Below are 26,086 nucleotides of genomic sequence, written 5' to 3' on the forward strand. Positions count from 1 at the left end.
AACTTCCCAGAGACCTGGGGTCCCTACAGTTCCAATTTCAGTTGGATAACCACACACCACAAAGCAACTTACATTTATCAATCATAACCAATCCACTGAATTCTTTTATTAATGAATCAATAAGAGTAATATATTCCATGTCAAAAGTGAAATATCAAATTGCAGGAAATCAGAAGAACTAAAAGAAAATAACAGTAGACCCACTCTGTCCGTAAGTGAAGCCGTCTGAAACAAATGTGACCCTCGTATCCCTCAGAAGCGAGTCAACTTCACTGATCACCTGTGTCTGGGAAAAACCAATAAAATAAGAGGGTCAGAAATCCGAAGAATTCTGCGTACAGGTTTCCCTAATGAATCAGATAAGAAAAAGAGCATAAATAAGATCCATGTAATATTTTGAGGAATACAATTATAATCAATTCCTAAGTCAATTAACCATTCATGCATAATTAAACATTTAACAGGAGGGAACACAAAATATGTAATATTGATCACAACTTAATCAATAAGGCAATTACATGCAAAAGAGCTCAACATCATACAATGATCAACATAAACAACCAAGTGAACAAGTAAACATGCATGAACTAATGCATAGCAAGAATATGCATGATTTATGTGCAATGCATGAACCATTTATTATCTTCCATTTAAGTTTTCTTCTTTCCATATGCATGTCCTATTAAATGCACACAATCCTTGAGTTCCTCTTTTTAATTTATCATTGCCCGCGGATACACCAAACGGGTGCAATCCCCGAAGTCAAGTAGGGTTCTCGGGGTAGCTTCACACACAATTTGTATCTTATTACCGGGTTCCACACTTAGCCCTCGACCGATATCAGGAAACAACACCATCCATCGGAACCTTGGAAAACAACATCCAAAGTCGGGGACACCATGGAAAACAGCATCCACTGGCGCCACTTTCTTGGTATACCAAAACAAACTCACAGCTGTGACTAACACACCACTCTCGGGTAAAGTGGCAGATTCTCCCTAAAACCGTGGCTAGGAGAAGAACCTCAATATCGGGCTCAGGGGCAACAAAACGCACACAGAGTTTTTGTATCCTCACGGTTTCCCCTAAACCGCAATATCCAAGATTCCCACGCTAAAGCAGGGACATCAAGGAGAAAGTGAATTACACTATTCTTTATTTTCATTTATCTGGTTATTAATTCATTTCTTTTACATTTGCAAATTTACATGCAGAATTAATAACATAAGCTTGCACATCAGCATGCTAAGCTTTTCACGGGATCACAGCCCGTGACAACATAGAACAGTGCGGTAAAACAACAATATCACATTTGATTTGTTGCAATGCATAAAAAACAATTAAAACGGAGAACAACTAGTTCTCGCGGTTCATCCAGCCACAAATGATCCAATTTGATCATTACCACATGCATAAGCAAAAATCATAAAGAGTATGCCACTTATGCATTCTTTTCACATGTTTTTCAACGCGCATTCATTTAGGACAATTTAAAGGTGTACATGAAACAATAACATACATATACCTATGCATGAGTTCACAGCTTCAATTTAAATTTCATGCTTTCATTCCATACACATGCTCATATCCCATGTATGATTTTATTTAGCCTGTCAATGCATGCTTTAACATACATGTTCATGTCACATACACACTTTGATGAAATTACACACCTAAATCAGCATGTGAACCTTCAAGTGGTGGTGCACGTGTCAATACATCAAGTTAGTGTACAATATGCATAAGATGTAGCTTTGCAGCAAATACTTTGATTTTGGCTTAATGTGTGAAATGCAGAAAAACAAAACATATCATGCTCTTACACCCATAGGTCTGAATATTAGGTAAGCATAAATATGAAAATTTCAAGAAGAACTGAGCCTTACACAAGCTAATTTCACTCAGCCTATAATATTTAGTTTAAGCCGTGGAAAACAGATGTATGATTACATGTTTAGCTAAATTATGAGAACACCCATAATGTTTGTGTCATACAGATTACATGGGTGTATGCCTAACAATCTTTACACGTCCCTATGCCTCTTAATCACCTTGTAAATAGGCATGACAGGATGCATGACAGTAATCAATCATGCTACTAAGCAATATAAAAATTATGAAGCAAATGACCACTCACACATGAGTGTATAAAAAAAGAAACAATGTGACCATGCAAAGCTGGACTAACACAGGTATAATGTAGTCTTATTTGAGAAGCAATGACCCAGCCAATACACTTGGATGAGGCTCCACAACCACCAGGCTCGGCCTGTCAGGCCAGCCAAGTTCGGTTGGGCTGACAGCCAGCCCACCTTAACAAAACCTTTCAGATATATATGTATGTATATATATATATATATATATATATTGTTACAGATGGGGGCTGCCAACACTTTGGCAAGTGCTGCCAGACCTCACAGGGACTGGGTATTGCCCAGCCGACCCAATTTGATTTGATGTAAGTCTAGTTGTCAAATACAGTAACCCAAGTTTTGTAAATGAGAACTCAGATAAATGTGTATTTCAAGTTCTAGTCCTAATAAAATAAAATCTCAGGTTCAGCGAGTATCAAAACTATAGATGTAATACGCCTCCGAGCTTAGCCTGTATGCATTATAAGTATTACTGATATAAGAGAACTAGTTCAACCCTGAAAACGAAATGGGGGCGACAAACATAGTAAAATAAAAGAAACCTAATGCTAACAGGTACGTAAAGTTGAAACTCTCCTCTGAACACTACAAACCAAATGTGAATCTGGGTTTGGGCAGATTCTGGATTAAATTCTGAAACGCAGCAACAAGTAAAAAGAAGCATAAACAACCAAAAACAGAGTGGAAACATGTAGGATCCAAAAACCTATTACATATTAACAAGTAAAATTCGCTTTTATAAATGATATCTGATCATAGGAGGGTACCATTCAGCATGTCTGCAATTTACCTTGGTTTTCATTAACCTCATAACACAAAAGAATATGTACTTTCAGAAATTAGTCCATAAAATTTCCAGACTTCGGTATATAGCAAGTGTTAAGCCTATTCCAACACTTTTTAAGACTTCAGAGGTTTCACAACAACATCGATCGACTATTAAACATGCAAAGCTTTATCTAAATGGAATTTACCAGAAGACATAATACCTACGCCAATTAATAAACAGAGGCTTATTCAAAAGGACCGTGTATGGGTATATCTCCCTTCAAAAGGACTCAGAGTCATGGTACTACAACCCAAAACTCCATAAATCAACGGACTGAAATCCCTAAAATTGTCGATTTGGGGTCTCCCGCACATCAAACCCCCAAATCTGCCTCTCCCTAATGAGTACCCTAAAATATTCCAGGGAAAACAAATCTAAACCCTCTTTCTCACTCGAAATCAAGAGGAAAACCCGTACCTTGTTCGCTGGTTTTCCGACGATCTTTCCGGCGGTCGGAGGTTGGAGGCACAGTCAGCTGGGCTGCTCCTTGTTGCTGCCGTGACGGGGAGATCGCTGGAGGTCGGCAATGGTGGACGTGGGCTGCCGCAGCTCGCCGACGACCTCCTCTCACCCAACTCGACAGAGAGAGCGATAGAGGGAGAGAGAGATCAAGGGAGAGAGAGATGAGGGGAGAGGGTGAGACCCCCCTCTTCCACCTCCCATTTATCGCCGAACCCCCCCTTCTTGCCGAGATGGGTGGGGTTTCGGTTACGCCTGTGTACCCCCCCCTCTTTCCTGTTTTGCTAGGGTTTTATCGGGCAACCCTTATCGGGTTGCCCCTTGCCTTTTAAAAACTTACAGGGGCGCGGCTCGGGTCCGGACCCGAGGCCCGTAACCCGATCCCCAACTATATGGATCCATCAGTTGGATCCGAATGGATCCAACTGTGGATCCTCGGATAATTAAATAAATAAAAATTTAAATTTTATTTATATATTCTTCTTATTATTATATTATTAGTTTTATTATGAATATGGATATAAAGACCATTTTATGGATCTTAGATCCATATGTTGGATCCATTTGGATCCAAACACGGATCCAACATTAAATACTCGATTTTTTTTTATACTATTAATTATTTATTTAACTATTATAAGTATAGTTTTAATACCCCATGGTGGGTTATTTACGCATCCTTTTCTGGATCCGGTAACGGATCCGAGGCCCAAATTTAGAAAAGTACTCGTTATTTTCAAATAAATTTAAATAAATAAATTACAAAAATTGAGGTTATTACATCATGCATGCAATAAATCAAATTAACAATCTACAATTCTATTCTTTATGATAAAAACTAACACCACAATTAAATCAACCTAAATATATTATAGAAACAATAAAACAGAAAAGAAGTAATATATACATTATACTAATAAAAGAAGCAAACAATGCATAATTACATACCAAAAGTATATCCTACACAATGTATATAACAATGAGGTAATGAATCCTAATAATTTTCTGCTTCATCATCAAATGCATCATAAGAAGGAAGACTGAGCTCAGATAAATCCATATTTGTAATGTTGAAATCATGCTCTCCCTCTAAGTCACACTCTTCTGGGTTTACATATCAAAATTTGGATGATCCTTGTCTGCATTACAAGCCCAATTTGAAAATGTTAAATACAAGTATATTTAAATGGAAAAACTAAGAAATAGTCAAATAACTAAGAGATCAATTAGTACCTGTATTCATTATTGGTTCACGAAAGTAGTCAAAGATGAGAATGAACATATACTAAATCCTCTGCACGCTTTTTAGTGAGTTTGTTTATCTTCATGTTGTAGATTTGAGAATATATGCTCCAATTTCTTTCACAACAGGATGAACTAGCAGACTGAGATAGCAATCTCAATGCAAGACGTTGGAGAAGAAGTATTTTTGATCCAAATGTTGACTACCATGTGATATGATCTATATTCTCCTCCTCTCTCGCTAGTAATGCCTGTCCATATAATCTCGAAGATGCAAAATTTTTAAACTCTTGTGTGACTTGATTTAGAATGTGATTATTGATAAAGTCTTGTCATACACATATTTCTATGCCTTGATAGCTCTAGGTTTAAATTTGGAGGGACACGACCAATACCACCTTCTTGCTACTTTTTTATATAATATTTTGGATTAAGAGAATATGCCATGCGATGCAAATGAGTATTGCTCGTATCTCATCTTCTGACTAAAATTGAATGAATATGATTAAAAAATTCTGAATCATCCAATGCAATATTTTTCTTTCATGCTTGAAGACTGCAATTTGTATTTTTTCAATCATATTATCTCACATTTCATAAACTTTGTTAAGCATGTGCTCATCCTTATCAACTTCTCTCAACATTTCCCAAATAGGTTGTGTAAATTTAAGGAAGTATACGACTCTATCTCAAAACTCATCATCAATAATGAATTTCTTAATTTTTTGAGCCTTGACAACATCATCAGCACGATAAATGTTCAATTCTCATTAGTCACCATGTTAACCAAAACATTCTTCATTTCCTTAATCCTTTTCACTATCATAATGCTCAACACAAAACGTGTTTCAGCAATCTTCAACAATTTCAGATCAGAATGCCTAGTAATTATAACATTAGCATGATGGTGGTTGACAAAAAAATTCTTAATGCTTTTGACATTTTTTTTAATTCCTCCATCCATGAACGTAGACTATATGTTGGTGAATTTTCTTTTTCTTTGGGGTTGCAAATGCTCTTGAGGGCAAGATTCAAGCTGTGTGTTACATAGGGAGTCCAAAAAATATGAGGATACTCACTCTCCAAACTCAATGCTGCACTTTTACAAACTGGAGCGTTGTTTATGATGATTTGCACTACTTTATGATCACCCACTTCTTTTATTAATTCTATAAACAACTCCTTCAAATACTCAACATTTTTATATTGCCCAGATGCATCAACTGTTTTTAAGAATACTGAGCCACTAAGCGAAGAAGCAATGAAATTGATCAGTGGACGCCTTTGAATATCTGTCCACCCATCAGAAACAATGAAAACTCTATTTTGTTTCTATGAATGTTTCTTAATCTCTAGCAATCTCTCAACATTTGCCCTCTCTTCTACAAGAAGTGTGGTTCATAGTTTTTCTGAGCTTGGAGATACATAGCCACTCAAATTACAATTTGTCAGAAAAGTAATTAAATCCTTCCAATAAAGATTTCTAGCTGCATTAAATGGAAGTGAACTAGAATATAAATACCTTTTTATTTTTTTATCCATCTCTTCCTTTCCATATGTATTAAATGATGCTTGTATCGTTCCTCTTCCTCTACCTGCTATATCCACTTTTTTTTTGACTATCTTCTTGATGGCTTGAAAATGATACACTAATTGCACAAGAATGACTCATTGTCTTCCTCTTTTCATATTCATATTCTATTTTCTTGTATTGTTTTCGCATTGTTTCCTCAATTCTTCTGTATTCTGAAATGCCATGTCCTTGTATCTTCAACAAATGAGCCTCAACTCTTGTGTAAGACCTAACAAAATTTCTTTCACAAATCTTGCATCAAAATCTCTTATTTCCACCACCTCCTCATGTTTTTGCAAGCTTATCCACGTGTGCCCATAATGGCTCCTCATAATCACTTCCACTATAACTAGCAACAGAACTTACATGTGAGGATGAGGATAACGCAAGTCCTTTATCTTTATCCATCATTTTTGTCTTGAAAACAAAAAAATGTTATATTAAAATAAATTATACACACAATCAACACAATCAAGGTTAATAATATTGAGTGCAAGGTCAATAACATATAATATAAGTTTTAAAAAATATAGTAGTAGTACGCATAAATAAATACCGAAAGGTACGAAAAAATATATAACAATAAAATTAATGCAAAGTGGACACTCCTAAGCATGGGATTATAAAATATATATATAAGTGCAGGCATATTTTTTCACTTAACTTGAACTGCAAATATATTCTTCATAGTCTATTTAGTGAAAAACATGCATTAAATTAGGTATCTTTTATGTTTAAATGGGTTTCTAAAGAGATCCAATTAAAATTAAGAGTCTATATTACATCAAAACTTTGTGATAAAAAATCAAATGTTTTGGTTGAATTAATTCGATATCAAAGCATATTTTCTAGTAACAAGCCATGATAAACGCATTTACATGCATGTTCAGATTTAGGAAAAACACCAACAACTATGCTTTCTTTTTTAACTAGTGTGTGTGCGTGTCACAAATATCACCTACATTTTGAAAATATTGCGATAAATTAGTGATATTTTCAAATGAAAATATTATAACAAAAAGTACTATTTATTATTTTTAAAATATTATCTATTTCTTGTTAAATTAATTCAGTCCAAAGCATGCTCTAAGCAATTATAAACATATCTATAGGTTTGGATTAAGCATTAAACACATGTAAATAAGTGTTTTAAAGGAATCTAATATATATATATATATATATATATATATATATATATATATATATATATATATATATATATATATATATATATATATATATATTAGGCCTCATTTCTCGTTTTGCCCCATAATTTTGAAGTGTCTTATGATAGATCTGAACCGTTAGATGTGTTTAGCATGCTCGATTTAGTGAGAATCGACTCTTGGATCATGATTTTTTGATGAAAAAATATGTTTTTATGAGCAAAAAAAACTTGATACCTTCATAGCCATTGATTTTGAATCGCTGGAAAAACTTGTATACAGGTATGATTCCGGTGATCCAAAAGCCGGTTCCCACTAAACAAAACCTATATGTCACATCTATGGTGTTGAATGTGAGAAACAACACAAAAAACTGTGATTTTGAGCTGAGCAGAATGGGACAGAACAAGAAAGTAGGCAAACCAACCTGTGTGTGTGTGTGCACACCAAAACATTTCCTTCACTTTTTTGGAAAAACCCATTTTTTTTTAAATACCATAAATTTTCTGATATTTAATCAAGAAAACAGATTTTTGAAAACATCACAAGAAAATTCGATTTGTGATTATGGTTCTTAAACCTATAGACGGATCAAAGTCTTATGTTATGATTAAGGTTGGGTTTTTACTTTTTAGTGTTCTCGGAAGAGAGATTGAGAGACGAGGGGACAGAGAGATTGAAGGAGAGAATAAGAGAGAGAGAATGCATACCTGGGTTGGAGATGAAGAGGTGTCGCCAGACGGTGGTAGCTCATAGTTCTCGCCGACGTCGGGATCAGGAGACGGGTCGCAGTGTCGGGGTCGGGAGGAGAGGGCAATTTTTTTGCCTTAATCCTCCTCTCAGCCCATTTTATCGGGCTTTTTTTTTATAAGTCCGAAATTTGGACATTTATGACCCTGGGTGCATTGACCGCACCCAGGGTCGGGTTGACCACACTGGGTGCCGCACCCGCATGCGCACACGCACCTGCGTCGCGTCGACACGGGTGCAACACCTGGTTGTCTGAATCCCTGTGACATAGCTTCTAAGGTTATTTCTTGGGAAATCTGAGCATTTAAAAAAGGAAGAAAACTTAAAATAAAAAGTTATGAAAATGGATTTTTTTGTATTTTTCAATAATATAAAAGGCCAAATACCAAAAATATAAAGATTAAAAAAAGAATAAAGACAATGAAAATGATTATGAAAAATCATGGTAATATATAAACACACTATCACAAAATATTTGTGACTTGAAAATTTCAACTGCAAATTGTTTTAAGTTTTTTTTACTCTAATAAGTATATCATGATATTTTCTTGACATAAAAAATCATAGACACACACATATATATGTATGTATTTATATCTCCAAAGATATATCAATATTGTAAACATTGAACTGGTTGGCATGTTAATTTTTCACAGTAATATATTCTAGTACAGTGCGATACAATGTGTTGTAGCCATAGTCACAAATCTTGGCAAGATTTTGAACTTCTCGCCAAAAAAATCCCAAAAAGAAAACTCCTTATTTTTCTGCATTTTATTCAACATATTGAAAATACTGCGTGCATTTTGAAATGAAATGGGGATCTTCGAAACACGAGCTTAGATTCACAAGGGCAAGTGTCAAGAATGACACTAAAGCATAACCCTTAAAAAGGGTATAACTGAAAACAAACAAAATAAAAGCATTTCTGACATCCATTTGAAAAATAAACCATTTTTTGATAGAAGCTAAGACAATTAAGGTTCAGACAATTGTCATACGAGCCACCGGAGCAAAGGTTTATTCATAATCAATCCCATATTCTTGGGCATAACCTTTGGCTACTAAACGGACTTTATATCTTTCAAGAGTACCATCACTCTTGGTTTTAATTTTATAAACCCATCGACATCCTATAGTTTTCTTCCCTAGAGGAAGATCTTGAATATTCGACGTAAAAACCTTTTCAAGTGCATTTAATTCAACTTTCATGGCTTCTATCCATTTGATATCATTTTTTGCTTGAAAATATGTGGATGGTTCTTCATATGAGTGAATTAATGCAATAACTGCCCTATATGTGGGTGAGAAAGACTCGTATGATACAAACTTTTTTGGAGGCCTCGAGACTCTGGATGATTGTCTAGTTGGAATGTTAGAATATTTTTCAAGTGCACATGGAGGATTAGACTCTTGTCGCCTTGAATATTGAATACTAGTATCTCTATGAACTTCTTCATTTTCAACATGAAGATCAATAATTCTTTGATCATCATCAAAATTATAGTCAATGTCATATTCATCAGATGTTGATGTTAGATCTAGCAAAAAGGAGTACTCAGTGACGTCTTTTAATTTTCTAAAATCAAAGAAGCTCTCCTTTTCAAGAAAGGAAACATTTCTAGACACATAGTCTATTATTTTTTTAAGTCAAAATATCTATAACCTTTCTGTTTTTCAGCATATCCTAAAAAGGCACAGAGAATCGCACGAGGGGAAAGTTTATCATTTTTGTCAGTAAATATGAAACATTTGGACCCAAATATTCTTAGTCTAGAGTAGTCTGGAGAAATGTTCATAAGTTTTTCAATGGAAGTGATATTTTGTAACGAAGAAGATGTCATTGCTATTAATAAAGTCCTAGTGGTTTCTATAATATAACGATGTTTTCGTTCTGCCAGTTCATTTTTTTGAGGTGTATAAGGATAAGATCTTTGATGTGTGATGCCATGCAATTTAAGATAATTTTGAAAATCTGTGGATAAAAACTCTCCCCCTTAATCTGTGCGAAAAAAGTAATATCATTTTGAAACTTGTTTTTAACCATATTATGAAAAGTTTGAAAGTATGAAAATACTTCAAACTTATGTTTGAGAAAATAAATCCACGTATGTCGGGAGAAATCATCGACAAAAATAAATAGTAAACAAATTCTCTTTTAGAAATTATTGGTGTAGGACCCCAAACATCCGAGTGTATTAATTCAAGTGGTCTTGAAGAGAAAAATGTTCTGTTCTGAAATGGTAATCTTTTCATTTTGCCGAGAATACAATCTTTACAATAAAATGATTCAGAGTTACAAAATTTCCCTAGATTTGGAACATGTTGGATTTTGGCTATATATGGGTGACCAAGTCTCTTATGCCACAGTTTCAACTATATTTTTTGAATATTATAGCAAAAAGCTTTATTCGACATTTCCAAAAAATCCATATAATAGAGTCCTCCTTCTCTATGGCCAATTAGCTTGCCTGACTGGCGATCCTGTACCCAACAACCATAAGAAGAAAATGAAATATTACACACATAATCAGAAATTTGAGATACAGATAAAAGATTTAAATTTAATTTGGGAACATGTCTTATTTCTAGAATATTTTTTTTTTTGTTTTATAAATTTTTTCAAAATTTCCTATTCCTTCTATTTCAAGAGAAGTCCCATCAACAGTAAATACCTTTGACTCACTTGTTTTATTTTTAACACATTTGGATAGACTTTGATTATTTGGGGTCATATGAAAAGATGCACCAGAGTAAAGGAGCCAAGAAATTTTACCTGGATCAGAAAAAGATTAGGCTGCTGCCCCGGTTGAAGCTTTAAATGAGGAAGAGACACCTTTGATGAGAGGCTGAAGAATCTCCATTAGTTGGGTTAGGAAAACTGGTGCATCATGATCTTTAGGCTCCGATCCAGCAATTGCAGCTCTTTTTTCTCTCAACTTCTTAAGTTTGGGACATTGTACATGTAGTGTCCCAGTTCATGACAATGATAACAAATAACTTTCTTCTTATCATAGTCACCATTTTGTCGGTTAAAGTGAGGAGGCCTATATGATCAAACATGATTCCCTGGTCTAGACACGGCTAAAACGGAATCATCTTCAATTTTTGAAGCAGCTTTCCGGAGACGATTTTCTTCCATTGTTCACTCTTCAATAGTTTCAACAATTTTCTTTTCATGTTATCATGAACTATGAACTTATGAATTTGAAGACTGTAGATTGGTCAGTGTATTTTTTTGCTTGTGTGTGTTCAGTTCATAGGTTTATTAATTATAATATTCTATTTTGTGATAAAAAGTTAAATGTATAATTTTGATTCTTATGTTTTTTAAACATTTATTGAACTCCTTTTGAGTATTTTATGTTACAATCTGATAAATTTGTATCTTAAACCTTTCTGATACAAACACACACACAGACACGCGCACACACACACACACACATAAACACACTTGTATCTTTGGTATCCATGAGAGGTACTTACTCTCTACTTGAAAGTCATGCGTTGCAGGCATTATTTAATCAATAAGACCGTCTAGATGTCATTCCCATTGTTTGTTTAATAAGAAGTATGCTGATGATTGTAAAATATAAAAAGGAAATGTGTTCTAGATCCAATTGTTTTGATGTAAAAATTGAATTTTCTTTTGTTGTGAATTTCTGGTATATTGTGGGTAATTATCTTTCAAGTTTTTATGAAAACTTGTCCACACATCAAAATATCTTGATCTTACGCATGTTCTCAACAAAACAAACTATGGAGGTTCTATATACTTTGATCCAGAAAGCATTCAATATGGACATTAGAAAGTTAATGGAGCTAACAGAGAGTACTATAACCTTGAAGGTAGGCTTTGTGAATCGAACCACTGCATCCCAAGCTTTTTCTATCTGTGTTTCAGTTCCCTACATCATTAGCTGGTTCAGCCCGATGTCCACCTCTATTTGTCTTTTTGTCATCCAACATGAGGCTGAGATAACTTTAGTAGGCAAAAGGATGGGCCAATGGTATGGGTTATAAGATTTCATCTCATGTCTTCCTCTCTCTCTTGACACACATTGAAGTTTTAATGTCACTAATGGCATGCTTGCAATGTCCTGTGAATTTTGGATTTTCTAAGCTGTGATTGACCTTGTGGCCAGCAATCACAGCTTCACTTTCTCAGCTGTGATTGCTCATCTCCACCTGTGACCAAAGCAAACATGCCCTAAGATCAAATTGCTCACACTATTTTCCATTTCTTTTTTCTTGTAGATGATGGGATTTTATAGTGTGCTTTGGTACTTTTGCTGCTTGTGCCTTGATTGATGCTTGTGCATATGTGTAGATAGATTACTTTTATTATACACAGTTCTCAAACTCTTGATTGTTTTCTTTTTTTTTCTGTTTGTGTTTTGTTACTTTGGCTTCTGGTATCTTGATTGGCACTTGTGCATGTGCAGGCACACACATGTGTGTGTCTGTGTATGTGAACACGGTCAGGTACTTCAAAGCTCTTTATTTTCCATTTTTTTAATATGATGGGATTTTGTAGGAAGTCCTGTGCTTGGGTATTTAACAGCTGGTATCTTGATTGGGCCCTATGGTCTTTCTATTATCCGTCATGTTCATGGGACAAAAGCAATTGCAGAGTTTGGAGTTGTTTTCTTGTTATTCAACATTGGGCTTGAGGTGAAATTTTTATGATCAATCTACACAATATGAGTTGCAATCAAAGACACAATGCTATGTTTACCTTCTAAATTATGAAAACCAAGTTTGAAGTTTGTCATTCTCCATGCAGCTCTCTGTTGAAAGGCTTAGCTCAATGAAGAAATATGTCTTCGGATTAGGGTCTGCTCAGGTGATAACTTCAAAGTTGGAACATGTCCATTACTTTTTTCCTTCACTATTTTGTTGTAGGGGATATTAGCTTCTCTATAAGTTTGGATATGTAGGTTCTTGTGACTGCAGTGGTGGTTGGCTTAGTTGCTCATTTTGTCTCTGGGCTGCCGGGTCCTGCTGCAATTGTGATTGGGAATGGACTAGCATTATCTTCAACTGCTGTTGTACTTCAGGTAATTATTCCAGTGATACTTGTACATATGCATAAAACCATGACTAAGTTGACTTTCTTATTGACTTTTATATCCTAAATTACTTTGTACACTCCTTGTGGCCATATCAATTTTAAGTCTCACGAATTTGTTGACAAATGATGTTATGCCTTGCATGCTCTGATGGTTTTATTGATTATGTTTGGGTGTATTCATATTTACTATTTATAAATAATAAATACAAACAACGACTATTTATAAATAATGAATAGCGGCATAGTTAATAAATAGTTATACACAATAAACAAAATCAAATTGTTATTTTTTTGGATTATAACTTGTTTTAGAACGGTCCTTTTTGCATATGAATGTGTTTGGATGAGGTTGGATCTAATTAGGTCAAATGAGTTTGTTAGATCCATAATTGACAGTACCAATTTAGTATAGGTCCAAACCATGAGTAGCCAAGTTGAGCACCCATTCTTAACTTTCAATGTGATGGTGGTGGGGAGTTTTACATCAAAAGAATTTATTGAGTTTGTACAAGATAATGGAATTAATCATAGAATTTCTTGCCCACAAATACCTCGACATAATGACCTTGTTGAGAAAAAGCACAAACATGTTGAGAATGCTTTATCCAGTGTTGTATCATACCGTATCGTACGATACGTATAATTACTTTGGGCCTAATCGAGTGTATTGTACTATACACCCTGATACAGGGTGTATCTTACGATACATGATTAGTGCATTTTATGTTGCACTCAATTCATTTTTTTTTTGAAATATATAAGACTCCTTAAGGCGAGTTTGTGTTCACTCCTAAAGAACTTGAGAGTGATTTAGGGCTTGATTTCTTGCAAGAAGAAGAAGAAGTCTTCATTTTTGTTTGAAGTTAAAAAGAATTTGGCTATGTAAAACTTTTAAGTATTGAGAAACACTTGGGGATTTTGTTTTTGTTTATGTAAACATGCACTTTATGGATCTTATGGCTTGTTAGCTTAGTGTTGTTTATTATTTCCCAATTTACATTTTTCTTATGAGATACACATGCCATTCATAGCAGCTCATGGGGACATAAATGCTCCATATGTGATTTTATGGTTGTATTTTGTGCAATTCATAATTGTTTCATATAATATGATTTTTTAGAATTTTTGCTACTTTTTCGGATTTTTCTTGATTTTTTAGAAATTTTTTTATTAAAAATTTATGATATGTTTACGATATGATACGATACACTATTACTTTGGGACCGATTGATACAGGTAACAATACGATACTTACAACCTTGGCTTTATCTATGGTTCATGCTAGTGGGATCCCTATGTCCTTATGGATAGAAGCGTACATCATCAAAAGGTTGTCTATGAGGATTCTTGGATGTAAATCACCATATTTCTTTTTGTATGGTCAGCAACCAGATCATGATTTCTTGAGGGCCCAAGGTTGTACTTATGTTCATAATGATAAGAGTCTCAAAAATAAGTTTGACGATAAGGTTTTGATATGAAAATGTGTAGGATATGTAGATCATTATATGTCACTTACGTACGGGTGTGGGTACGGGTACGGAAGGTGCGACAGCAATTCCAAAAAATGTGGGTACGGGGACACGACTATATATATATATATATATTAAATATCACATAAATACAAAATAAGTTCAAAATAAACCGAATATAATCTGAATATATATGCTATATCTAAAATATATTATATACTGAAAATATAAAGTTATAATATAAAAATATAATTATAAATTATATTCAAACTTGTATGTAATGGCGTGTCCGGGTGTCAATGAGTGTTGACATGGGTAGGGAGGAAAAAATGGAGTGTCTGGGTACCATAGCTGGTTATAGATGTTACAATCCATTAAAAAGCTGCATTCACATCTCAAGAAATATAGTTTTTGATGAAAAGTCTTTCTAGAGTGTGCCTGCAGAATTGAGGGAGTAGGAAAAGAAAAGGTTGAAGTCTGAATCGTAGCTGTGTCCAACTATTTTTTGGTCTTCCTCATGCTGAACTTATTATTGAAACCAAGATGGAGATGATCAATTTCAGCATAATGGTAATGAAGAGGCGGGACCTACTCCAGAGCAGGGGCAGATGCAGTTTCAAAGAGGCGAGAGATATGGGCAGGTTTATGTTGGATGAAATAAAAATACTTTTGATGAGCGGCTACGAAATAACTCAGTTGCGCAACAAAATTAGGCAACTGAAGAGTAAAATTTAAGAACATTGAGGGTTTGTCATCCTATTGATAGGTGCGTAAGTTACAAAAGTTTCAGCTTGGAAAGCATGAGAAGCCAAGGTCATTCATTAAAGCACAAAAAAGTGTATGGTAGATAGAGGCCATGACCGAGGACTTGAAAGCCTTAAATGAGTATCAAACATGGGAACCTGTAAAAAGGCTAAAGGATAAGAATGTTGTGCGATTGAAGGGATATTCAAGATCAGATAGAAACCAGATGGCCATGTGGAACAATACAAAGATTGGCTTGTTGCAAAAGGTTTCACTCTGGAGTATGGCCATTGATTATGAAGAAAGTTTTAGGGTAAGTGTGGTTTTCTGGACCACATGTGACTCTAAATCAAATTTGATTTGAAGACTTATGAATCAAAATCACATGAGGCTCCTCATGATTCTCACATAAATGAAAAATCAACTCTCATTTGTAAAGGCAAATAAGAGTCGATTTCTCACCACTCATTGTCTGATGTTTGTTTAGCAAATGCCAATGAGATTCATTTTCTCATTTGTATGAGTCCAAATCTCATGAGACTCAAACAAACATGCCCTTAGTCCTATGGGACCTGACCTTTGATGAACAATACCACTATCTTCAAGTTACTTCTTGAATTCATTTGAGAGATACTCTCATCCGGAATCAGTTCTAAATATCCTTAAGTCATTATTAAACTGATTTTTAATCATCACATGATATGATTTAAAACATTAAAAAACTTCATGCTTATGTCTAAGAAAATATATCCAAGAGTATCTAAAAAAATCATCCACAAAAATCACATAATAGGCAAATCCTCATTTTGAAGCACCAGGACCCGGTCCTCAAACATCCGAATGAACAATTTTGAAAGGTTTAGAAGTAAACATGGATCTTTGTTCAAAAGGCATACTTTTCATTTTTCCAAGAATGCAATCATTACAAGAGAATGTATCTTTACAAAGATTTTTAGCAAAATGCAAATAAGATAACTTGGTGATATTGGGATGACCAAGTTTTTTGTGCTAAATATTTATATTTTTATGTTAGGCAACATTGCAACAAGAATTTTTAGGAACTTAGAAGAGTTCATATAATATAAGTCTCTCTTCCTAGAGCCTTCCTCAATCAATTTCCTAGACTGACGATCCTGTGTTAAACATTTATCAGAGGAAAATTTAATATCACATCCATTGTCCGAGAGTTGAGAAACAAAGAGAAGGTTCAAGTTTAATTTTGTGGATGAAAAAGTTTTGAGTTTCAAAATTTCCAACACCTTTAGTGTCAAGAGAAGTCACATCTGCAGTAGAAACAAAAGGCAGAGAACTGTTTTTTGAATATTCGGAAAGAGTATACATGTCTGAGGATATATGAAAGGTCACACCCGAATCCAAAAGCCAAGAAGTTTTACTTGGAGGAGAGAAAGAAGACATGGCGGCTCCCGAGATGTCTCCCTTGAGGAGAAGTTGAAGTGCGTCCACAATTTGGTTTAGTGAAACTGATCCACTTGAAAAGGTCTCCTCCTTTTGCGGTTGATAAGTGATGGCCATGGCTAACAACTTCTTCCACTTGGGACAAACAAGTTTGATATACTCTGGTTCTTTACAAAAATGACAAATAATTTTACTATAATCCTTTTTTCCACCTTGTCCACCATTTCCTCCTTGATTTTGATTTTTAAAATGAGGGGGACGATAGGCTATTAAATTGTTTCTGGGCCTACACACCGCATTGACCCCATCATTGTCTTCGAAATTGGATGGAACTGCAAGCACATTAGACCCTTGCTTACTTAGACCCATACGGGTCTCACTTAATTTGGTGAGAACATCCTCAAGAGAAGAGAGAGTGAAAGATGACAAAAGAGAAGACCTTATTTATTCAAATTTGGGCCTTAGCCCATTCAAAAAATTGAAGAATCGATCTTCTTTTAATTGTTTGTGACGAAGTTCAATTGCCTCTCTACTCCATTTTGGTTCAAGCATAGCAAGCTCATCCCAAATGGAAGAAAGTTAGGCAAAATATTCTCTAATGGTCATTTCACCTTGAAGAAGGGTTAGAGCCTTCTTTTGAAGGTAATATTTATGGGACAAGTCCCTAGAAGTATACATTTTCTCAAGATACTCCCATGCTTGAGAAATCTTTTTTAATTTGATAATATTCACGTTGATTTTGGTCTCAATGGAAGGAAAAATCCAAGATAATATTTTGAAATTCTTCATTTTCCCATTCATTATGCTTTTTAAAATATTCCTCAAGGGCTTTGGTTCTTTCCTTCCCTTCAAGGATCTTAATTTCACCTTTCTCTATCAAGGTGATTTTTGGTTTTGGTTCCAGGATTGTGCCTTGCACATAACCCCAAAGACCTTTCCCTTTTATGTGAGCCTCCATGTTTCCGGCCCAAATGTGATAGTTGGAGCCGTTGGGTTTAAATCCAAGAGAGAAATGAGACTCTTTTTCACCCATTAGAGAGGAAAGATGGAAGAAGAAATACTTACTGCAATAAGATTTTTAAGTCTTATTTGTCGTAATGCCCTTCTAAAATAATGAAGAGAGAGAAGCCCCCACTCCAATCTCCAAGAAGCCAAAGACACGTTTTTTGAGGCACCCAAAAAAATGAAGAGTCACACGATCTCCAATCTTTAACCAAGCTTTGATACCATGTAAAAATGTCTACGAAGAGACAATACACATACAAACACAAATACCTCACAAGAGATGTGCACAAAGGCACTCAAATTACACTTGAACAAGTACACACAAAGGCGTAAGAAAAATAAACATGCACAAGGGCATGGAAAAGAAATATATTGAAAAATAAGGAAAGAGCTTGAGCTCACTAGAATGAATACAACAAGGGGAAATACCCCTATTTATAAGGAACTAAAGGAGGCCTTGGAGGGGCCTCCAACATAGTCGTTGGAGCCCCTCCAACGGTCACAAATGTGACCATTGGAGGGGCCCAACGACTATATTGCCCCCCGTCCCCCCCCCCCCCCAAGGTTTGACCAAAAGAAAAAGGAAAAAAGAAAAAGAAAATAAAGAAAAAAGAAAAAAGAAAGAAAAATAAAAGTACAACATATTCCTATTGGAATATTCGCAAAACAAAAAAGACAAAAATACCCTTGTCGGGTTTTACAAGAATTACTATATATATAAATATATTTTTTTATACAAATACGAGATTACATTTTAACATAGGTTTACGACAACAAACACATAAAAGGTTACATGAATTAGGCATCTCCTAACTGAATTGGGAGAAAGGATTCTGGGATTTATATTATTTTGTGACAATCAAAGTCAGATTAAAATCTCGTTGAATCCTATGCAACATGGAAGAACTAAACATATCGAAATAGACCAATACTTTTATTAGGGAGCAAATTGAGGATCGAGAGATCAAAACAAGATATATTGTCATTGAAACTCAAGTAGCTGATCTGTTCATAGTGGAAGGAGCTTACAAAACAAAGCATGGTGAAGACTATGTGCAACTTGAGGTAGGCTGTTGAGACCTGATGTTTTGGATTGGATCCGGATCTAAATCCAGATCCCTTACTGATTCTTCTCATATAAAACAATTTTGTTTTAATATTTTGTATTCACATTTTTAGTTATGTATATGTTACTTCTTGTATCATAGTTATTGGGGTATTTATGTAACCTGACTTGTTTTAGAAAGTAACATATAATAGAGGGAGATACCACACGTCTTCCCTCATTAGGAACATGCGAGATTACAACCTCGAGTTCTCTTCTTCTTCTTGACATGAAATAGCTTGGGTTGATACCAGAAAGTTTTCACCAACACATCGAAATTCTCCAAATTTATGAGATCAAGTTGCTCCTTGTGCTTCCTTAATGGCAACTTTTCTAATTGCCTAAAAAGATTGCAGATAAAAAAATATTAGGTTTTGGTATTATGTCTATTAAGTCCTTATTCATACATATGAAAATGAGAAATAAATTTTATAGTCTTTACTGCAAGTTATATATCGAATGTAAGAGGTCATTGAGTCTTTTATGCTTTAGTTTTTTTTTCTTTCTGCATGGATTTGCTCAAAGATACTGTAATTTTCTTTAGTACCTATTTGTGCTACATGTTTGACTAAAAATCTGAATTGCAAAAGTCTTCAAATTGGGCCAATCACTCCCATGTCTAGTGCATCACATTTCTAGAAATACTTAAAAAAGAAGGTTTAGTAAACAATAGATACATAACTTCATAAGTAAATAACAAAATTAATTTTAAATATATGGAATAAATTAAATTACTAAAACGTATCATGGTAAGATTCTGCGTTGTAGCAGGTCTCCCTATGTCATAAAGAGCATTATCATAGATCTCCATTTCTTTATGAATCTTATCCTACGCCTTATGATCAAGGTCCAACTTTTTAATGCAATCTAGTAGTCCCTTGATCACATCTTTATCCATTTTGAATGTTAGGACTTGGGAGTATCTCAATGCATGACTAAAAGTAGTATGCTGCAGCATGAAGGGGATAATGAAGCTGCTCAGTCCACCTCTCGTCTATGATACTCTATATAGGCATTTAGGGCTTTTCTTTCAAGTTGTTTCTAATAACCTCATAAGGATAATCCATGGTCTGTTTCTCTTCTCTGTCCACTATTCTAAGTACCTTAATGAAGGTTATGGTGATTCTCAAAAAAATCACACCTGAATCCCAAAAACCATTTGTAAGTACAATATTCACATTTTTTTGGCTTTCTTTTTTGTGCATGTAGATATGCATTCCACTCATATGATGAAAACATTTGTTTAAGTGCAGTTCTATTTTTCACTACACTATGCATTGTTAAAAGGTTTGTAGCAGATCCAGTGACTGCAATACAAATCAACTCAGACCCATGCACGTTCTTCCTTATTAAACTCAACACCATGCGTAGTTATAAATAAATTTCGTTATTCCTTGTAAACATTCAATTGTTGCTTTCATATTTCCAATGTTTTGAAGCATGATGTCTATACAATGGACAACAAAAGAAGTGCAAAAGAAAGTCTCGTAATTTTTACCAACTCTCTGATTGCTGCCTATAATTTTCTGCATTGTTAGTGATAAATTGGATCACATTTTGAAGTCTAACTTCACATGCATCATAAAAAACAAAAACAAAACATTTGAAGTCTTGGGACTGTTAGGTAGATCAATGGATTTCAAAAATATTTGTTCTATTCAAGCAGTAGATAATGAAATTTGTTAGGGTCCTTGTCTTTTTGCCAGTCCATCCATTTGCATATATTAAACTGTTTCCTTCTAAGACAATTTTTTTCATCACAATAGGCGCTTATTTCCTTCACATTGGCATTAACAAGCTCTTCTCTCAAATCATGATATGATGGCATTTTATACACAAACCAGTACTGGTTATGACATCCCTCATAGTTTGAAAATGATATGAATTTGCTGCCTTAAAATAATTGCAAACATCATAAAACCATGTCCTAACCGAAATATTCGCCATCCACATTGAACATTCCTCCTGTAATAGTGCAGGCTCTCATAGCATGTTTATGTATACTAAGGAAGAAGCCATTTTTACTGTTACTGTGCCGACTGTTAAAATACCACTGTCATAACCTACCATTTTTACTGTGCCGAACTCCAACCAACCCATTAACCCCTTACCGATCCAAAACCCGATACCTCACCCCATCCAACACCACTGTCATAACCTAAACTCGTATTATCACGTTCTTACCCGCTTAGAGCCCGAGACCCAACAAACCCATCCAACTTTAGTAGGACCTCCTTACATCCCGGTGCCACAACGACACCCACAGGTGGCCTCTACTTGCGGGCAAGCCAGGCCGCGACAGTTTCAGCAAGAACCAGCGCGACCTGAGCGCCGACCACCCATCAGTGGGGTTCATCTGCACCAGCATCCAGGCGAGCAGTACCGCACAGAGAGCGATGAAGCAGTATGGGACTCGTCAACAGAGAGCACCAGAGCACCCCTCCACTTACGGGATGAAGCTGGATCTTCCGGAGTTTGCGGGGCGGTTCAATGCGGAGCAGTTCTTCGACTGGTCTTATGTCGTGCAGTTCTTCTTCGACTACCACACCATCGCTGATCACCGTCGTGTCTCTCTAGCGTCTACTCGACTGAGAGGCCTAGCACAAACATGGTGGGTGGAGTTGCAGAGGGCATGAGAGCAACAGGGACTAGAGCGCGTACAGTCGTGGGAGGAGATACAGAGATTGATGCAGTCAAAATTCGTGCCTTCCGATCACGTCGAGAGAGCCTACATGGAGTACCTGACCCTGCGTCATGGCACCCAGACTGTGGCAAATTACATTGCTGAGTTCCATCATCTTTCCCTACGTGTGCAGATCGAGGAAACTGCCCTCCAGCAGGTCATGAGGTACATTTCTGGTCTTCGTCATGCTATTTTTGATGATTTTTGTTGTATCACAGTTGAAACATTAGATCATGCAAGCAGTTATGCCATGAATGTCGAGGAAAAGCTGAAAAGGAGGCAGGAATATACGACCTCCCGTAGTGAACCATCCAGTCAACCTAAGTCGAGTTTTCGAATCAGGGGAGCGAGCTCTCCTAGAAAGGAGAACTCAAAGCCTAGAGCAGACTTTAGCAAACCTGACTAGTCAGGACCAACCTTCCATACCCGGTCCAAAGCCAAATCTAGTGAGCCGACCATTCGTTGTTTTAGGTGTCAGGAGTTAGGACATGTCGCGTCTAAGTGTCCCACTGTGAGCAAAAACACCCATCTTGTTGAAGGTATTGTGGAATCAACATCAGAGAGTGAGAGTGAGTCTTTGGTCGAGGATGAGGATGAGAGGGAAGTCGTAGAGTTCGACGACAACATAAAAAATGTATTGTCCATCCGTCATGTTTTGACCGCACCCCGAGAGTCGACCCCTGCGAAATGGTTACGGAACAACATTTTCAGAACTCAGTGCTACTGTGAGGGTCACACGTGTGATGTTATTATATACACCGGAGCTTGTGAGAATGTGGTGTCCGAGAGCGTTGTATCTACCTACCTTGAACCTGAAAACCGAGAAATTGTCCCAACCATACAAGATGGCGTGGTTCAAGAAAGGGAACGAGGTTCCCATCAAGGTTTTAAAACCCGTGACTCGGGACTCGACTCGTTCTTTATTGACTTGTGACTTGGCGGGTCAACTCGGTGACTCGGATCGGGTTTTGTTAACTTTTGATTTTAAAAGAACATAATATATAATTTGTCTCAAACCATGTTTTTCAGTAAACAAGAGATGATAAACTCATATTCAGGGGCTCATGTTAGGCAAAATATGTCTGTAGTCGGGACTTTTTAAAATGGTCCATGCTTGGTCTGTACTGAAGTTGATGAGACCTGACCAACTCATAAATGTTGTAATGGCCAGTTCACCATGTTCTACCTTTTGTAGGCCCAATCCACTTCAAAATAAGAGTTTGATCCTGACTCAGAAAATATTGGACTTGTGCTTTATGAAACATGCCCACATATCAAAAGTAACCATGTACAATATAGAATTACACTTTTAATCTGCACTAGGATGACTGCCAGAAAAAATTGGCTACAATATCTGATTATGCAGAATAGACTCACAAGAAAATCATCTAATAAAAGACAATATTGAACAACAGAATGAGGGGCCGAGGCTTATAGTTTTTGAGATGAAACTATAAAGGATATCCAATGTGCTTTGTAAGAGAAATTCAGCCATACTATAGGCTCAAGAATCACAGTCATAACAAGCACATGAAACTTGCTCATGTAGTGTACACTTCCAACTACACATCTAAAGACAAGTTCTTTTCAAAGTCATGATCCTATTCAGTCATAAAATATAAATTAACATTATAGCCATTTCAGTAATTTGAAAAATAGAAAGATATTTGAGAGAAAGTATGGGTTACATACTATGTGTGAGAAAATCCATAACAAAATCAAAGAAGAAATTCTCAAGACAACTGATCAAATTATACAAGCCAATTAATTATTCCCTATTGATGCAAGACACAATTTTTTTTATTCTGAAATACCCAAAAAATCAAATTTCAAACATCCCAGAACTCGCCCGAGTCAAGCCGAGTCAGGCCCGAGTCAAGCCCGACTTTTGGCAAACCGAGTTTGCCTTGTCGGGTTGACTCGTTGGGGGGCTGAGCCGAGCCGAGTCAACGAGTTGACTCGGCGAGTTTTAAAACACTGGTTCCCATCACCCAGTATTGTTTAGTTCGATTCTCTATGGGGGAGCATTACCACGACGAGGTGTGGTGTGATGTAGCCCCCATGAGTGCGGGTCACATTCTTTTGGGTCGTCCTTGGCAGTTTGATCACAAAACCATTCACGATAGGCGCAAGAACACATATTCCTTCCTTTTCAAGGGTCATAAGATCGTCCTTCTTCCTATCAAGGAGACCGGTTTTCCTACCGTGGATAAGCTTGAGCGAGTCCCCAGGCTCGCGGGCCTCTCGTACCAGCCCTTCTTGGACCATTGTCAGGAAGATGACTATTGTTATGCCCTGGTGGCAAAGCCGTTGATGAGTTCGCCTGTGTCAATTCCCGCGGACGTTGCCCCTCTTATAGAGGAGTATCGCGACATTATGCCAGATGACCTGCCTGATGGATTACCTTCGACGAGGGTAGTCCAACATGCCATTGATTTTGTGCCGAGATCGAGTCTAACCAACCTCCCCGCATATCGCATGAACCCATCCGAGCATGCCGAGTTATTGAGGCAGATTCAAGAGTTACTGCAAAAGGGTTTTATTCGTGAGAGTGTTAGTCCTTGTGCAGTACCCACTTTGCTCACTCCTTAGAAAGATGGGTCTATGCGCATGTGTGTTGATAGTCGTGCGATCAATCGCATCACGACCAAATACCGTTTTCCCATCCTCCGTTTGGATGATATGTTTGATATGTTATCTGGTGCCTTTATTTTCTCCAAAATAGATTTAAAAAGTGGGTATCACCAGATTTGTATACGGGAAGGGGATGAGTGGAAAACGACATTCAAGACACGTGATGGGTTGTATGAGTGGCTAGTCATGTCGTTTGGGTTATCTAATGCCCCAAGTACTTTCATGAACATGGTGACCCGAGTGTTGCGTCTGTGTATAGGGAAGTTTGTCGTTGTCTATTTTGATGATATTTTAATTTATAGTTCGCCTTTGTCCGATCATTTGAGTCACCTACGTCAGGTCTTAGAAATTTTGAGGAGAGAAAAATTGTATGTCAATGCGAAAAAGTGTGAGTTTATGACATCCAGCGTCGTGTTCTTAGGTTTTATTGTGTCATCTGATGGAGTTAAGGCAGATTTCGCAAAAGTTCGTGCGATTGTCGATTGACCTATCCCAAAGACTATAGAAGAGATCCGTAGTTTCCACGAGTTAGTCACTTTTTACCGATGTTTCGTGAGAGACTTTAGCACCTTCATGCCCCCCATCACAGAGTGCCTAAAGGGTACTAGTTTCCATTGGACGCCTGCTGGTGGAAAAACCTTTACGATCATCAAAGAACGAATGACTAGTGCCCCTATCTTAGCTCTCCCTGATTTCAATGCAGTCTTTAAGGTTGAGTGTGATGCATCTAAAGTGGGAATTGGCGCTGTCTTGAGTCAGAACCGCCAACCTGTTGTTTTCTTTAGTGAGAAGTTGACTCAGGCCAGGTGCCAATATTCCACTTATGATGTTGAGTTCTATGCCATTGTACAAACCCTTCGTTATTGGAGGCATTATCTCATTTATAAGGAGTTTATTCTGTACACGGATCATGAGGCATTGAAGTACCTGAATAGTCAGAAGAAGCTAAGTGCTCGTCATGCCAAGTGGGTCAGCTTCTTGCAAGAGTACACCTTCACGATTCGTCATCAATCAGGTACTCTGAACAAGGTGGCTGACGCTCTTAGTAGGAAAAACAACTTTCTGATGACTATGTCTGTGCAGGTTATTGGGTTCGAGCAGTGCAAGGAGTTATACTCGACGAACCTTGATTTTCAGCGAGTCTGGGAAGGATGCATCTCCTCAGATCGCAACATCGACCACCGTTTTTGTATTCATAATGGTTACCTCTTTCGTGGGAACAAGTTATGTGTGCCTGATTTTTCCCTTAAGCTTTAGTTGATTTCCGAGTTACATGAGGGAGGGTTAGCTTGGCATTTTGGACATGATAAGACATTCACTTTGTTAAATAAACGATACTTTTGGCCCAAAATGCGCAAAGACGTTGTCAAGTTCATTCAAGGTTGTCATGTGTGTCAAGTGTCTAAGGGTCATCGTCAGAATAGTGGTCTGTATACTCCGTTACCCATTCCTGAGCGACCGTGGGAGCACGTATCCATGAACTTTATCGTGGGCCTTCCCAGAACTCCACGTTGTTTTGATTCAATTCTAGTCGTTGTTGACCGGTTCTCCAAAATGGTTATTTTTGTCCCGTGTAAGTGAACCACTGTCGCCTCATTAGTGGCTTCCTATTACTTCAAGGACGTCGCCCGCTTCCATGGGTTACCCCGCACGATCACCTCTGATCGTGACATGCGTTTTATGAGCCATTTTTGAAAATCGTTATGGGCTTTATTGAAGACCAAGCTTCAGTTCAGTAATGCATATCTCCCTCAAACAGATGGCCAAACCGAAGTTGTCAA

The 26,086-nt window shown here is 36.6% G+C and overlaps 1 protein-coding gene across 1 annotated transcript in view; it reads left to right on the forward strand.

Annotated features, from left to right (window-relative positions):
• Positions 1 to 26,086, forward strand: part of KEA2 (K+ efflux antiporter 2) — a 133,081-nt gene that overhangs the window by 26,202 nt on the left and 80,793 nt on the right. The window contains exons 5-7 of the mRNA XM_089995496.1: positions 12,710 to 12,846; positions 12,959 to 13,018; positions 13,113 to 13,232. Coding sequence (XP_089851622.1) covers positions 12,710 to 12,846; positions 12,959 to 13,018; positions 13,113 to 13,232 — 317 coding nt within the window. The remainder of the gene's footprint in view (positions 1 to 12,709; positions 12,847 to 12,958; positions 13,019 to 13,112; positions 13,233 to 26,086) is intronic.

The sequence above is a fragment of the Nuphar pumila genome, chromosome 2 (genome assembly GCF_984573655.1).
Source record: "Nuphar pumila chromosome 2, dmNupPumi1.hap1.1, whole genome shotgun sequence".
Lineage (NCBI taxonomy): Eukaryota > Viridiplantae > Streptophyta > Magnoliopsida > Nymphaeales > Nymphaeaceae > Nuphar > Nuphar pumila.